At 37.9% G+C, this 17,449-nt stretch overlaps 1 protein-coding gene across 1 annotated transcript in view; it reads right to left on the reverse strand.

The window, feature by feature from the left end:
* The window catches only part of SNCA (synuclein alpha), a 69,806-nt gene that overhangs the window by 42,177 nt on the left and 10,180 nt on the right, over positions 1-17,449 (reverse strand). The window contains exon 4 of the mRNA XM_026090136.1: positions 10,540-10,685. Coding sequence (XP_025945921.1) covers positions 10,540-10,685 — 146 coding nt within the window. The remainder of the gene's footprint in view (positions 1-10,539; positions 10,686-17,449) is intronic.

The following is a 17,449-nucleotide window of genomic DNA, read 5'->3' on the forward strand; positions in this document are numbered from 1 at the left end:
AACAAACCATTCTGTGAAAGCTAACACCAAAAGCTTGGAGGGCAATGAATATATCCAGTACATTTCAGAATCAGGTTTTATGCCTTTCACTCTTACCAAAAAAAAAMCCAAAAAAACAAACAAACACCCCAACCCCCCCACAGTTTTGGAGGACATTAGCACCATACCTCCTACGTTTCTTATGAGAAGATTTTGCATTTGCCACAACAAAGGAAGGTTTGAAACCTACATTTGCAGATGTATGAGATATTCAGTGTAGCTTTCTYCAGTAACAAACAGCAATCTCTGCTGTCTATACTATAGACATATCTATAGACTACAATCTATCATATATAGACTATAATCTATCACAGAACCTTTTGAAACAAACACTTTGAAATAAGTATTTAAAAATTGAAAAGTGATTATCAATAAACCTGACACAGGCCACTTAAATCTATTCCTTAGAGGAAGTTAATACAGCTGAAAGCAGGTGAGGCTCACACAGTTTAATGGTAGTTTGCTATAGAAAGCATAGATCATCATTTCCTTTCTCTTAGTCAGGTGCTAGTAGCTTTGGAGAAGTCTCAGCCACCAACAGGCTAAGCATAGGCTTTTATCTATTAATAAAAAGGTTCTTTAGAAAGTTCCACTAGTGGTCAAAATAACCATGGTGTATATATCATATGGTATTTGGTGATTATCACTAGTCCTCATACAAACTGCTTTACTATTAATAGTAATAACTACAACGTTGCTCATAATTAGGAAATCCTAATAAAAGCTTCCTGCCTTCTTTCTTTCCTCCTCCATTTCTTCTTTTAACCTACAGTTAATTTCTAAGGGATGACATTGGACTGAAATTCTGAAAACACAAATAAATATTTATCCACAGAGAAATACTACCTCCACATTTTAGCCCTGAACCATTTTCAAGTTTATGCTACCCTCATCACCACAGCAGTCCAGGACTTCAATTTACCACTCATACCTATTGAGCAAGCCACATCCCATTGCAGTGCCCTGCTGAATAGAGACTGGCAAACATGCTGCAGTGCTTCGCTGAAATGTCATTTCAGCACCTGCCACAAACTTTCATAGCTAAAAAACCTGTCAGCTGCAATGTTTGCTTTCTACAGTATCAAAGTGGCACCAGCTATCTTCACAAGTCCTCTGAAGATAATAACTTTCAGATGGGCAATGAATCACATTTAAGATCCCTGCCTTCCTGAGTTACCTGAACTAGGCTTAAACACCTAATCTTGGTCAGCAGGGAAAGGAAAACTGAAACATGGCAGAAGATGCTAAGGAGACCATTATTGTAATGCAGTGATGTTTGCAAGCTTATAAAAGTCTATCCTTTAATAGTGGTGTTTTCACACAACTTAAGTCTGCACAACTATTACGGGTTACATGAAACTGTTTCCCTTCTGAAACAGCAGAATCTTTCATGCAACAGTGGGCAGGAACAGAAATAGTTGGCATGAATATGAATCATCCCCAAACGAACTTAAACATATTCCTCTCAGCAGGCAGCTTCTTCCTGAATTTTTAACTTGCATTTGGCAACTCTATTTAGAGCAGGAAAAAATATATTACCATGAACATTGCATGAAATCCCACAGACTGATACCTAGAAAAGAATGCAACACTCAAACGCAACTGGTGCCACATTAGCTTGACAGACCTAAATAACAAAATATCTCTATAAGCACAGTAAATAGAATCAGAGACAAACACAGCAGCCTGAACCATGCTACAGGGGCATATTAAGTTAGAAAGGAAATCAGAAGAAGGATATAGGAGTTTGAAAGGAGACCAGAGGAAAGAATACAAGAGGGAAAACAAAGCAGAGTGTGCAAAGAAGCAAATCCCCTAACATATACACAAAAGTCAGTCTCCTGATAAAAGGATGAGGAGCATCTCTTGCCTCCCCCACATTAGAGAAAGAAATGAAAAACTCTTCTCCTATATACAGATATTTTAAGTCTCATCATGACAAGAGGGCATTGGACTACATCTCCAGAGATCCCTTCCAACCTCAACCATTCTGTGGTGTGTGATACATGAACACTTCATAGCCCAGAATACATTCATCCTTCTATCAGCTAATAAAAAACCTATCAGCTAATAATAAAAAAACCTTATTTTTGGAGATCAAAGCACAAGCACATACAGTTTAAGGATGTGAGCTCCATTATTTGTCCAGTGTCAAAGCTAAAACTGTAATTGCTAGAAAGGAAAGAGCAACATGAAGCCACTCAAGAGCTACCTGAACTAATTCTTTTGCTAATTAGTAATACTTTATGGTGAGATATACTGAAGGCAGCAGGTAGACTTGAAACATCGCTAATCAAGTGTTATCCAACAGCAGGAAAATCAGCAGGAAACCTAGAAAGCTCATGAGACCTTTAGATTAAACTCATTTGTTCCTGCATTAATGAAGAGCAATAAATTTCAAGACATTTAGATAACAACACACAAACTGTCTTGTCAAGTAACTTCTGGTTGAGTCAGATGCATTGAAATGCACGTTCATGCATTGCTTTCAGAACATGGCCTTTCTTTAAACACTGCTATTTTGCCCTCTAAGAAAAACATTGACAATATGCACCTTAACAGGAAAGGCATTTTTTCTGCTAACCAGAGAGGCTRAGCACAGACTGCAATTCAAAAGTCTTCAATGCTCTGACCAATAAAAATTGGAACTCTAACACTAACTGGAATTATCCATCTTTCCACTATTCCTCCGTTCCTAAATAGTATTATTTGCTATGCATACTCATCTCTATTGCTCGGCCTAGCTTTAGATATTTCAAGTAATGATGTTTGAGGGGCATTATATAAAGTAACTTATGTCCAGAAGGGCTACTAGAAGGTGCGCTTACTCATCTGAGAGGGAAGCGGCAGTAAATATTTTATGACAATGCAAAAGAAAGGTAGGAGAAGAATATGGAATTTCCTGGTTGGCTTTGTATTCCCCCCTCCCCCCCCCAAATGTCTGGTCACCTCCATGACCTTCCTATTTATCAGCCTATTTTCTGTAGGCATAATTAGCATATTTCACCCAAAAATTGCATGCAAGTGTAAGACTACTTCAGTAAACACTGTATGCTGTTTTTTACAATGCTATAATACAACATCAACATATACTACTGCATTTAAATCAAATACGTGGGGCTTGTCTACATGGAGACAAAGAAAAACAAAGTGCATTAGTGAAACCAAATTAAGGGGCTTCAATTCTAACTGTTAAGTTTATTTTGGAACAAGTTACAAATCAGTAAATCAAAGTCACTTTCATTCCAAAACAGTGTGTCCACACAGGAGCTTAATGCAGTCTCACAAATCTACTCAAAATTTACATCTCTACATAGCCTAGAAAATTTCCTCAGCGTTCCCATCCAAAAAAATCCACTGCCCTCAGTGGGGGCATTGACCATGCAAGGAAAGCAGATTCAGATTTTCAGTATCTCTCCTGCTTACAGATGCCTTATGATTCCTAAGGAATCAGTTTTTTACAACTTGTTTCAATAATAAGGATTAGCTTTTCATAATTGTTTCAATATAGTTTTTTTAATACAATACACTGATATTTTAAGACTTGAAGAGTTCAAGTCCCAATAAGAACAGCCCAACCAAAATAAATCAGTCCAGATATACTGCAATCAAAACAAACAAGTCAGTTCACTGCTAGCCCTGCTTCTGTCACAGGTTCCAAGAAACAGCTCACAAATGCTTTCTCTTGGGAAGTCTGCCATGATTAAACTGGTGACCAATGTGGATTCCCTAATGTGGGGTCTTTTCCTTCATTCGTCCACTCTCAATCCATCTATATATATTTAAAAAACAAAGCAAGCAAGCATCAGTATTTCCTGGTAGGCATCCTTTGTTTTGCAGCAGTYATTCACATGTTATACATAGAGCAARATATAAAATGGGAAAGGAAAAAAGTAATCCTATCAAGTTGTGTACTTCATGTACTTTGCTTTAAAGAGAAGCTGACAGCAAGTATGGTGTAAAGGATGCTCAGATGCAAGCAGCCCTACTACTAGGTTTCTTCTAACACCACCTCAACACGGCTTCCCCAAAGACTTGTTCTCTGCCATCTATCCTACAGGAAACCACAGCATACAAGTTTTCCAGAAGCACAGAGCACTGCTGTAATTGCCCCCACACACTGAGCATGAGTGTCACTGTCAGAACCAGTCAGGCCCATGCTGAATATCCAAAAAGCCTACCCTCTGCCTTGCACCACAAGACAGAACTGGCACAGCTCACTGTTCAAGCATAGAGGGTTAGACCTGCTTAGCAGGTCACTAAGAATATTGTTTATGTACACTAAATCACAGACTTACCTATTTTCTACTGTAATCTTATTTCAGGGCCACAGATGGTAAAAAGTAACAGRGGGAAGTAGTGAAGGATGAGGAGAACATGCTGCTGCCTCTCCTCAGCCTACCTGTGCTACAGAGTCTACTGAAAAGCATCAAGTCCATAAGCCAATAAGATAGRTTTTCTTTAATTGCCATGCTGAAGTCTTATTAAAGTTTCCTTTCTTAATTCAAGGCTTGCCTTTCTCACAAAAACTCTACTTCAAACTGGAGAGCCGAGTCAACCTGCTTATTTCAACAAGAAATAACAGTTCAAGTCTTATTGCTATTCATTCTCACTTACTGTCCTGCTTTCTGTTGGGGTCTGTTAGCCCCTTGGGACACCAACTAGCTGATAGCATAAAAAAAAAGGTGAAGGACTCCTCAATTCCCCTTCTGAAGAAGGAAACGGGGCATCTCCTCAGACAATACGTCTACCCCATCTCTATTCAATAGCTTTTCCTTTGTATTTCTGGGTTAAACTTTAAGATCACTCATCTCACCCACAAAATGGAAAGACAGGGAACTGTGATCCTTCAATGAGCTGAGCATTCTGTAGAGCATAAAGATGGTCAGAAACTAGGTGAGAATCTTACTCCATCAAAAATCATGGTTTCATCTAAAATGTTTTACCACAGACCTATTTGGAACCTTTACAAAGAAGTGTATAAAAATAATTAGCAAGATGAAGAATTTTCCAAGTGGCATGTCAGTATTACAGCACAGAAGGAAATAAAACATGGAACATACATCTCAAAGAAAAATAAAATAAAATGCTTGTTAGTTTTAGGTGCTAAGGAAGACATTTATACTGTCTGCAGGGGACTACTAAAACAATGAAAGGACTTTAGTGTTAGGCATTTAAAGAGGACTGCTACCCAAGATAGTTTTGATAAACCAAATATTGATCCCAAGTTTCTGGATRTTTCAGCATAAACTATGTATAGAAGGATTTCTAAACAGAATTCTGTATTTTTAAAACAGTCACATTATAAGTCATCTCTCCATTTTTTTWAAAAACTAAAAATGGTAATTAATACCTTTTGGGAAACACCCAAGAAACTTAGGTTGCAATAAGAAATGACAAAATAATAAAAACTTTAGATGATGCAGTATTATCCATATTTCAAAATTTAATAAAGTAAAAAGGAAACCTCCATTGCCACTGAAAAACAGACACAGATTTTCAAAGGCACTTATAGAATTTGCATCCCTTCTCCCATTAAGACCGCCCAAATGARCAAATAATAGCTGATTAGAGTACACTGTGATGCTTGGTATCTTAATTGAAACTGATTTGCTCTCATYTCGGAATTAAAAGGTGTATTTCACCATGCTTTTATTCTCAGCAGTGCACAATGTCTCATGGAGCTTCCCTGTAAAAGGGAAGAAAAAGGCTTCTATGTTATTGGCATATTTGATTATGGCGATTCCCCAGAAGGGATTCACCTTGGCCCTAAATAACATATATGGGTCAGTAGAGAAGTTCAGTTGATCATAAGACTAACTATTCTAGCCAAAACAAGCAATGCTCTCCATCTGTGGGATCTACTTCACTGAATATTTATGATAGGACACTGAATTATGAGGAGTCCCAAGAAATACAGGATGGGAGAGGGAAAGAAAATATAGCAGAGTTACCATTACTTTCATGCTTCTGTAATCATTTTCATAATAAAAGCAACTAGCAAGGGCTTTTAGTTAAATAGCATTTCCTGTTGAAAAAATTGCCTAATGCTTATGTTGACGGCCTAATTTATGGTCATCTTTTCCCCTGAAAGACTTAAGTCAACGAGCTATACTATCCAGTGTCTTCTACTGTAATTCTGTATTCTTAAGTGCTATCCAGACTGGAGTGTGTTAACAAATTCAGAGTCACTACAAAAAGCAAAGGGATTCAGCAGATAGATACCAAACACGCTCTTAAGGAGAAGGCCTGCGACTGTATAACAGCAAGCTCATCAATGCAGGTAGTCCACCTAGCCCTATCTTTGCACCATACTCAAGTACCTTGAGGTTTGAGCTTACCTGGGGATTTTGGTGCTAGAACAGTACAAGTAAGTGTTATTCATCATAGAAATAAGAGAATATAGCAGCAGATTTATTCCTGAGATGCTAGGGAACCAAAAACATGGAACAACATGAATTTAGTGGGGATAACAACTTCAAAATGAYTCAAAGTAAAAATGGCAAGTCTTATAAACCTTAATTTGTTATCAAGTGCACCATATACTGGATAATCACTACCTAGCATCCCCTAGTACTCATTGGATCTATACACGTGTACTGGACTGAAAACAGAACATTCAAAGAATCTCACAGCTTTCCTCAGCTTAGAAAGACAAGTTCATTGCTCCAGTAAATGTAGTTTTATTTAATCTTCCTTTTTTCTTCAATTTTTACGTGATTTAGAAGCATGACTTAGTGCACATAAATGAAATATGTACAGGCACAGAACATGCTGAAAAGCAGATGTATTATTTATATACCCCAGCATTTCATTTGTCTTCTCTTAACAAAAAGAGAGAGATTTTCTGCTTCCAAGAGTCTCAATCATGACAAGTAACAGTATTCTTGCTGGCAGATTTTGAGATTAGGCTCAGTTTACAACTTGCTTATAAAGAGTTAATCCATTTTTAATTGGTTTATGCCAACAGCAAGTACATACTAAAAATGATTCATGAGTAAATGCATGCTGCCAATGGCACAAAAGAACTTTGGGTTCTCATCTTAAGAATTGTTTTGCCATTTATTAAAACACTACTTGTAGTATATTAACCCCTTCTAAAATTAATACAAACCTAAAAATTGCAGCTATCCTTACTGTATACAACAAGTGAGCGTCTTCCAAAGAGTAAATCCTTTAGGGAGTTCTCAGCATGCCGCTATTTAGTCAGCCCTGTCAGTCATTAGTTGCATCTGTCACTTTGCACTGCCTACTTGCATTGGTTATAATGTTAGGATTTGGGCTGACAGTTCAGTGTGAGAGCAGTCCTCCAATCTGGCCTCAGTTGGATGATAATTACTGTTCTTCATGGTCTAAAACACTGTGCAGAATGGCACATGGCCAGTGTTATTAAGGACTATACGAGGCAGCCTTGGACAGATGTGAACTTCTCTAGAAAGCATTTTACCAAGAATCTGCCAAGCATTTCCCTTGCACCAATATTCCTGTATCCACAGGTAAACACAAACATGCCATCCGGCCTTAGTCTGCTCTTTAATGAGGGCTGAAAGTCAAAACCAGACTTCTGTTAAGCCACCAGAAAAATGCCAGTCACAACTCTGGATTACAGGCTTTCGCACATGCAGGCAGATCACTAATAGGAAACCCTAGCAATGGCCATCCATTTAGACGGACTTCCAGGCACATGTTTTGCAAGGCTGATCGTACTTATATCTGCCCTGATCCTATCATTGATGGCACATAAACAGACTTCTGCAGTTGCTTGGAGGCCTGCTGAGTTAACAACAGTCCACATGATAATTCAGGTTGGAAGGGGTCTCAGGAGGTTATCTAGTTGCTATATTCAGTTGCAAGATCAGGAGTCAATTATGTGGGTGTACGTGAACTGGAAGAGCATCTGTCAGAAGTTTAGGGTCCAGCAAAACTAGCAGATTGCTAGTTAATGCCTTTTAGTCTTCTGAGGAAAAACAAAGTTATCCTGCAGTGATGCTTCTATTCATTTTTGTCAAATCCTGTAAGCAACTTAAAGTGCAAGCAACATAAGCTTTCATCTTGCATGTGGGATACACAACCATTTGCTTGAGCAGTCCCAAATGGACGTCCATAGGAAGAATAATCTGTCAAAGGCACTGGCTAGCCACACTCAAGCTCAAGGAATCAATTTGATAGTAGTGGCCTCTTATTTCCAGAGGAGAGTAGACTAAGGATATGACAGACAGAAGTGACATAACTTGACAAAGTTAAATGGATATTTTGATTGTATGCCATATTCTTACCTTCTCTTATTTCAGAAAGGCCCACTTAAACAAACAAATAAACAAAAACAAAACAAAAAAACAACACGGGACATATGTCCAACTTCCAGGCTAGAAGTGCTCACTGGGACAAAGCTGCCCCATACCCATGGCTTGCCTTCTGAATATTCGTACCTGGACCCCACCTGAATTTCAGTTTACTGGGAAAATCCAAGTCTTGTGTACATGTCTGAAGTGCACACGTAAGTAAAAACACTAGGTTTTAAAATATCTATAAGTGATTGAATTTTGACCTTAACATTTTCCTAGTGGCTTTTCACCCCTTGCAAAACCAGTAAGGCACAGTCTCAAAATAGTCCAGGAGCTGCAGGTGCTAATCAGCTAGATGACCATACCCCATAGATGACTGAGAATCTCAATCTAAATAAAAATGCCCATATCAGGAATCAAATGAATGTTTTTACCTATTTAAAGAACAAAGCCCTGGTTCAGAATAATGATGCTATTTACAGGACTAAGGAAAAAAGTGCAAGCACAGTATGGACGTTTTTTAATTTCACAGCTGTGATTTCTAAATGTGATTTGCCATCACATTTCATATTTAAGCTTTACAGTGTATAGAACACAAACAAAAATCAGTACAGAAGTTTGCACTATACTTTATAATTTTAAGCGTATACTAATGTTCTATTAAGATGAAAAATGCTAGGTATGGTCAATACTAAACTCAGTAACTGCATATTACAGCAATGATACTTATGAGACCGAGTAAAAGGTTTCAAGACCTACCAACAGAAAAGAATATAATTCCCAGTGTAAAGCTACTGAGGAGATATTCACAAACTTTAGCAAAAACTAAGGGCATAGACTACTGGGGTCATTCCATACTCATATATCCCCTGGCAATTCCTTAGATACTCAAATGCATAAGTCTTCGGAACAGCTTACATAAAGAACCATGGCCACAGGAAAAGCAATGTTTTCTTTATATCTGAATTTAAAAAGTACTAACTCTTCCTTCCCCCCCTCCTCCACCAGATAACTGCTTTGAAAAAGAACAAAACCACTTGTAAAATGTTTTCAAGACCAACCAACTGCAGTGGAATGAATGCCTGTTCACAATGTAATTCCACTTTTCCCCTCCTTCTCTAAAGCACCAATAGGATTTTTAGGTCAGACAGAAATATGCTTCAATTACAGATAAGGATAAAGAGTTCTTCTGAAAGGATTCAATTTTAACAGCTCCCCTAGATACTATATGGAAGAAATACACCATTGAACAGCTTATTCATTCTAGAATCAGTATGACGCCCATCTTTGGGTCAATATTAATATTCCTGATATCCTTATTTTTTCCTAACATGTAAACATTCATACACAAAACAGTACAAAAGGAGATGTTTGTCTCTTGTCTCCAAACACTAGCATACACATTTCAGAACGCATCATTCCCACCAGCTATCAGGAATCCTACTTTTCCCCAATGTAACTGGAATACGACTGCTGTATACCAGCAATAAAAATGTAGTAACTCCTAGTATCACACATCGCACACTACTTAAACTTCACCTCTGTGCTAAAATAAAGATATCTACATTTGTTTTTATATGATGTGCTAGAGCAGAATTAATCTGTAGAGTTCAGAGTAGTCCAGAGGCATTTCTGAGCTCACACCATTATATTTATGGAAGACAGGAAATCTCCAGTTAAGTCTTAATTCTAGATTCACACTTTTTCAAAGTCTAAGGATGCAAGTGTCCAAGTAGTGAGTGGATTGGTACATGATCCCTTCTGCTCCTCATCTGTGGAGGATACAAATTGTCTCGTTAAACTTCAAGATTCAGCTGTTTAGTCTTTCAGCTCTAGAGGATTCCATTTCAGTCCTGAGTCTATCTGCAAAACAGTTATCTTCACATTCAACTGTTTAGCAGTTTTACAGGTGCTGGCCCTCAGTAGAGGCAGCAAAGTTGAGTCATCACTTGAGTACACTAAACTGATGATAAAATTTGACTTCAGATTAGCCAGAAATTAGATACCCAATCCTATTCAAGTTTCCAAATCCTGCAGGCCACTCAAACTAGACAATAAACAGCAGGTATTTTCTTTGTTATTCATTTGCTTAGCATAACAAACCATCCTACGTAAATACCATTGACAGTTCCAAAAGACATACTCCATCTCCCGCCCAGTTCAGGGAGGCCACTCAAATTCTATTTACTCCAGCTAGAAAAGATTATAAACAAACCTGCTTAGCCAGCTGATCCTTCTTCACCAAGCCAGTAGCTGCTGCAATGTTCCCAGCTCCTTCCACTGTCTTCTGGGCTACTGCCGTCACTCCTGTCACCACAGCTCCCCCAACATTAGATACTTGCTCTTTAGTCTTCTCAGCCACTGAGGAGAAGAAAAATATGAACACATTACAGTTCTGGGAGCTGTAAGCTACTGAGGTATTCAGAAATTTCCGAGTTTTACTGACAACACRACATCATGAAAAGCTGTGGGGCCATTATACTTTGTGTACCCCAAGTRGATCACAAGAAATGACACTATCAATCTGTTAATACCGGAGCAGCAGCAAAGGTGGAAATAAGGCTTATTTGTGGCTCAATTTCTTTTGCTTGAAAGAGACATTTGCTGTTTCCATTCACATCTAGTTGTACTGTGTGGAAGAAAAGCCACTGCTTAAGGGCCCTTATTACACACAGATCACTGTACAATGTATAACACTTGCATTCAATATAGCACAATTTGGAAATGCATTCCATTTAGTCCACGGAACACACTTGCTGTATGTTACAGGGAATGGAAGACAACATTTTTTATGTTAGAGACAAAAGCCATTAATTATTCTATCATTTAAAACATACTTGATTAATAAGCAGAGCTACTGCTGCCTAACCAGAGGCTAATACAACCTTTTATCTATGTAATTTTTGCCCCACTGCTGCTGTTTCTATCCATAATGTACTAATCCACAAAGACTGAATGAGCAGAAGATGCCAAAGCAAACTAGATTAATAACTGACTTCAAAGCCCCAGGGAGACTACAACTCATTTAGCCTACATATACATCAGTGGTTGCTGTTCTGCCTTTCAGAGTATTACACGACTCTTTCTGCTCATTCATTCCCATGGGCTCTTCCCCGCAAGCAGCTTGCACTGTAGTGAAATCACTAAGAAGAAAGATCAGATGACTTCATGCCTTAAAGTTACAGGATCAGATTTGCAGAAAACTCAAGCTTCCCTTTAGTCATCTAAACAAGAGACTGTTCTTCAAAAGCATCCAACATTAAGCATTGTAATGCTAACTAACCCTACACTTTTTCCTAGCTAAAACACTACCTGACCCATAAAACATTCATAACCCTAGGTACAGTCTTTATGTATGCAGACTGGACTCTGCTTAGCAAATAGATGACTTTTTCAGAAGTTTTTTGAATACACAAAGAAGATTTCTATAGATAAATTAGATTTAATTCTTTACATAAAGAGTATCAGCTGTCCATATCACAGGGCACACTGTATAGATTGCAATAATTAGCACTGAATAATAGCAATTAGGCAACAGTTTGAAAAATAAGCAATGGGCTTGTTATGAGATTTTATTATGAGATTAAAGACCTGAATGATAAGTATCTGCTGGCTGGAAATGGAAGCAATTCACTTAACTGTCTCATTCTGACTTTCAGTGAAAAATTAGTAATGGATTATGAGTATTTTTTTACATTATGACCAAAACCAGGAGCTTTAAATATAAAGCAGGTCAATGAACACCTCATTACATTTCAGTATTGCTCTTTCCCTTTTTCCAGTCTCATTCCTTCTATGGGAAAGAAGGAAAGAAGAGAAAACCAACAGAAGATATAAAAGGGATCTTTGCTTACATTTTCTTCTGTGGGTTTTTTTTTGTTTAGGTTTTTTTGTATGGAAGTGTCATACACTAACTTTTGAAAACTTCTCCCTTTTCCTAAATGTTGAATGACAGAATATTTAACAGACAAATTTAGCAGGCTTGATATTGTCAAAGCACATGCACAGCTGCTCTTAAGCAGACTGATCCTCTTCCCTTTGRTAAAGTGATAAAGTACAGATGCATTGTGTTCAATATAAATCATCATAGTTAATTTTCTTATCAAGATCTTCCTCAAACAGCATCAGTAGCAAAATATGAAGAAATAGCAAAGTTTGGTGCACTGTGGATGCCTTAGCTCAGYTGCAGTATAAAATGCCTAATTCCTGATGTCACTATTATAACCACATTCAGATTGTCATCATGGCAAGTATCAAGTATGACCACCTACCAAAAGCAACTATCAAATGACTGTAGTTCCCCCTGTGAGAACGTTTTGGAAAATTGTCCAAAGTCTGTTTTCTCCTCCCAGAAACAGATTACTCTAGAAAAGTCTTAGTACACATAAACAAAAAAGCAAAGAATCGGGCTGCTAACACTGTTGTTGACACAATAACAAAATACCTGATAGAACTGGCAACAGAAGCAGTGTATTTAGATGTACTTCAGCTTCATAGCATAAGAAAACAGACAAGAGGCGCCACTGAAGATCTCATTTACTGTATCACATAGTGCCACCAGTTATTTTCACAGTCCTCAGGAAGTTGTGGTAAGCCAAAGTAACATCAAATTATATTTTTAACAACTGTTGTCCATAAGGCAAGCAAACAGAAGTGCACAAAAATTGCAGATGTTGAACATTTCCTCAAGTGTGAGCTTCCTTCTGTGTGTAGAAGTGAAGGCGTATAAATGTTCTATCTGACACTGTCTCTAGACGCTGCAGAAAGCACTGCCAAATCATTACTCTGGGCAAGCTGGTAGTAATCACTGACCTCGACAGTCATGATCATAAGACACTCAGCCACTAGAAATCCACCTTCTTAAGGAAAGCTGTGTTCACAAGACAAGTCTTAAAAGTGTTTTCACCTTGAAAGAATGAAAGCAAGCTGTTCTTTGCAGAACACAAGCATGGCATCCAAGCAGCATCTTCCATCTCTAAAATGCAGTTCTTGTACACCACATTGGCTCTGCCAAACATGAATTTAGGTATTATTGAGTGAAAACTTCAAACACACAGAAGTTGATGGCCTTAAATCAGATTTAGGGCCCGGTTTACAAGCATATCAGCATATATTCAAAACATAATGGGCATTTCTAGATATCTGAAGATGCTGAAAATTAAAAGCCTAGCATGTTAAATATTTCATAGCAACTTATCCCTTGAAATAAAACCGGTAAGTTGGTTTTCCAGTAAGACACCTTCACAGCTCAGATTTCTGGAGGACAAATCCAAACTACACACAGTATAAATTCAAAAATGTACTCTTCTAGTGGTAGGAGAAAGTCCTCTTTCCTATCTGTAAGATATATGTAACACTAAGTTATTACCAGACTGGTTCTGTAAATAAGCTCTAACTCTAACCCTTCCACTATGGAACCCTAGTAATTGGGGAAAAGAAGAATAGGTTTCCAATCTTAGGTATTTTACTGTTTACACTAAGTAGTAACAAGGGAAAAAGCACACAAACAAATCAATTCAGAATGCAGTTGGTTGATAACAACTAATTAAATCAATCTGAATATCGGACTGTTTAAATGGTCTTAAATCGGTAAGTCTTTAAGCTGATGTCTGCTTTGCATCACAGGGCTGAGAGCGTAAAATCAGCTTCTACAGAGCTCTGCAGTGCTATGGCTAGATGACTTCTGCCAATCTACGGGGAGATATCCCAGCCAAGTAAGTGATCTTGGAACAGTATGCAATGATCATGCTAACGCTAACTTTGAAACTGCAGTTCTAGTACTGACTATAACATTCTGCAAGTCAGTTGTTGAAACTTTCTTTTCACTATTTATTGTAGAGTACGGTGTAATATAAGGCATTAACATGAAAACTTTCAGAACAATTCAAAATGACAACTTGTTACTTCCAGTATTCAAACAATAACTCTGGATGAAAACATGATATCTCTGGATAATGAAATTATCCAGAGTGAAATGATAATTCATTARGTATATACCTTGTATATGTATTTTAGACAAAAAGACTGCCTGAATTCATTTATAAAAAGCTACTAATACACTGCAGGTTCTTGTATTCACCTGCTCATTGGAAGCTACCTAATGGAGTAAAGGCAAAAGCAGGAATACCAATGCAAGGAGACTAAGAACATTAAGAAAAAGTAAGAATGATGAAATAAAAGAATTGCAGAAAAAGCTGACTATGGTTCCTCACTGTTGAGACTGTTTTCATTCAGCTTCAGGAAACTGGCATGTGGTTGAAACATTGATGGAGGGCTTTTGTGCCCTGATCTTTTATGCAAATTAGTGTTTTACTTTGTCTGGTTATTAGGAAATAGTAAATACTGAATCATCAATACTGTACATTTCTGGACACTTATTCTTGGGAGATTAAGAAGAGGGATGAATTACACACTTGTAGTCAAAGGCCAGACATGTTAATTAGGCTGGCAAACAAGTCAAATGCACAAGCTAACACCATATAAGACCAGTAAGCAAGACTTCCTCCTTTCTCAGAGCTTCTAAAGATGGTGACCTGACAAATTCATGTTTGCTACATTCCTGTGAATTACAATGACRCATCCTCATTTTACAGTGTCTTGATGCTGCTAAACATGGTACAGTCTAGTTGTGCTTTAAAGAAACAAACTCCTAAGTCTAGTCTTTCTGGGTTTGGAAAGCCACTAACTGAAAAGCATATTTAGTTGTTCACTAAACAAAAGCACTTTGAGGCATGTCAGTTCCTGAAGCCATTCACCAGCAAACAGTTTTAAACCAGAAGCTATTCAAAAAACAGCAAAGCTAACAAGACCTTGGAATTTGAACAGGGGGAAAAAAGGAGTAGTCACACACCCATTCAACCTTGCCAGGAAAGATTCTGAACTGTAGATAGATGCTCCTAACTTCCCTTTCACATTTTGACACAACAAGGTGAAAGGCTAGACTGTACAGCACAGTAATGAGTTTTCCCCAAAACACACAGCCTTCATGCTCAGTTACAATATTAAAGCCTCTCATGTGACTCTTTTTAGAACACCCTAGATTTCTTGTCCAAGTCAATATCTGGAAAACAGAGCATCCAGAGTCTTCAGTAAGAGACTTACTATTTCTCCTCCCCAAAAGGAAGAGCTCACTACTTTTAACTCTTCTTTCCCTCAAGAAGAAAGAGTAGCCATCATCCCCTCTCCTCACTGGGCTCCAATAGGGTGGTCCTATTGGTTTCCCTCTAAGCATCATCTGAAAGGTAGCAAAAGGAGATGCTTACATAGGCCAACCCTATAAAGCATGCATACCACAGGCATGCACAGCCAGAAACACATTTTGGTCTATGATTCTGGTTTGTATTTGACCATCTCCAATCTCTCAGGTTGTCTTTCTTCACATGAAGCATTTGATTTTCTCAGGTTTCACATGAAATGAATACCCCAGGGCATTAAAAAGCCCACTAGAATTAACTCACTCCTAGTCCTATGAAAAGAGACAAGTAGGCCTTTGAGTGTCTTCAAAAGGCAGTTATATCACAAACTTAAGGGCATTTATTCAAATGCATTTGATTTCTAAGACAATTTCACTAGCATTTTTTAGAGGACCCTCACATTTTATCTCATAGCATTACTACAGTGAATCCAAATTTTCACCTACCATCTCTGCTTCAAAAAACAACTCCTCATAGACTTGCATCATCTTTTTAAAGACTAGAGCAGTTCCTCTATTCTTAGACTATTTAAGCCCATCCTGTTCCATTTTAGAAACTGTGCTGTCTGTATTTATCAAGTCCCCTTTTCTCACTGCCACATTGCAACTTACATGTCTTCTATCCATTTCCTTTTTCATTCAACCGCCACCTTCTGAGTTTAATAGACCAGAAATAAGCAAATTGTGGCACAATTCCCATTAGCTTCATCCACTTCATTTTGTCACCAATTTCCTGAAGTGGGTGATGAGCTACCACTGTTCTGCCTAAAATTCTCAACTCCTTTATGAAGATTTTACTTAAAGCAGCAAGATAACAGAAAAGACCTCCTCATGTTTTCCATTATAGTCTATTTCATGTATTACAAAGAAGTTTAGCATCTTTTCAAACCTGTCAAAAGTTCCATTCATCTAGTTCAATTTCTGTCTTGCTATGAACATTACAATTGATAAAGACAGACACTCACAGGATTCCAGAAAGTTTTCCCTCAGCTTTATGGGAAACTTCTTTCCTTCCTCCTAACCTGCTACAGACAGAGATCCCAGTGCTTCAGAAAACTTCATACATGTGCAAGTGTCCTTGACTTTTATTCTAAGGCAAAGCCTGGCTGGTCAACGTCACCTCAATTAACTTGTTAGTGCTATCCAATGCTGTTTCCACCTCTATGACATTTGGATATATGCAGGCCTCAGACCTCATCTCTGCTGGTTACAGAGATACTTTGCTTCTTTCTTCATTGAGGTCCAACAGGCTGCGATTCCAAACCCTACAAGAACATGCATCTGTTAAGCCTAAAGCTAAATTATGCAGGATGATCAGATGTTCTGCTCAGTTTTACTACTAAAAATACTCTTGGCTTATTTCTCAACCATTTATTTGGGGTATGATATTAAATACTGCCAAGCAAGTCTACCTACAGTTGTCTGTCTTTTCTGAGTTGGCTTACTTGAGCACAGATGAATGATACCATACACAGGGCAGGAACAGAAAAATCTTTAATAACCCTGCCTTTGCCCCTACCCCCCCCCCCCCAATTTGTTTTCTGACTTCTTAGGGAAAAAAACACCTTGAATTTCTTCATCAAGCATTTTCTCACATCYCTAGAAGCCCCATATTCTACAGCAGAAAATTACACATTCTATTCAATGCACTGAGGTCAGCTGAGGTTTTCCCGCACGGTGTAGAGATCAAAGAACTCCCTTCATTTTGCCACTTACCAGTTAGTCCACATTATTGATTACCGATTTCAGTTCATTCCTAGAATGATCCTTGCAAACCAATTTAATATGCAAGTTTACTTTATTTTTCAGTGTAGAAGTACTAATGTGAAAATATATGCACAGCATTAACTTCAAAGTTGGAAAGTGCTGTTGCCATTGAGAGATTATGCAGTTCTAAGATATCACTTTRAAATCCTCATAACTGGAATTGAAA

This window comes from Apteryx rowi, unplaced genomic scaffold (genome assembly GCF_003343035.1).
Source record: "Apteryx rowi isolate R43461 unplaced genomic scaffold, aptRow1 scaffold_85, whole genome shotgun sequence".
Classification (NCBI taxonomy): Eukaryota; Metazoa; Chordata; class Aves; order Apterygiformes; family Apterygidae; genus Apteryx; species Apteryx rowi.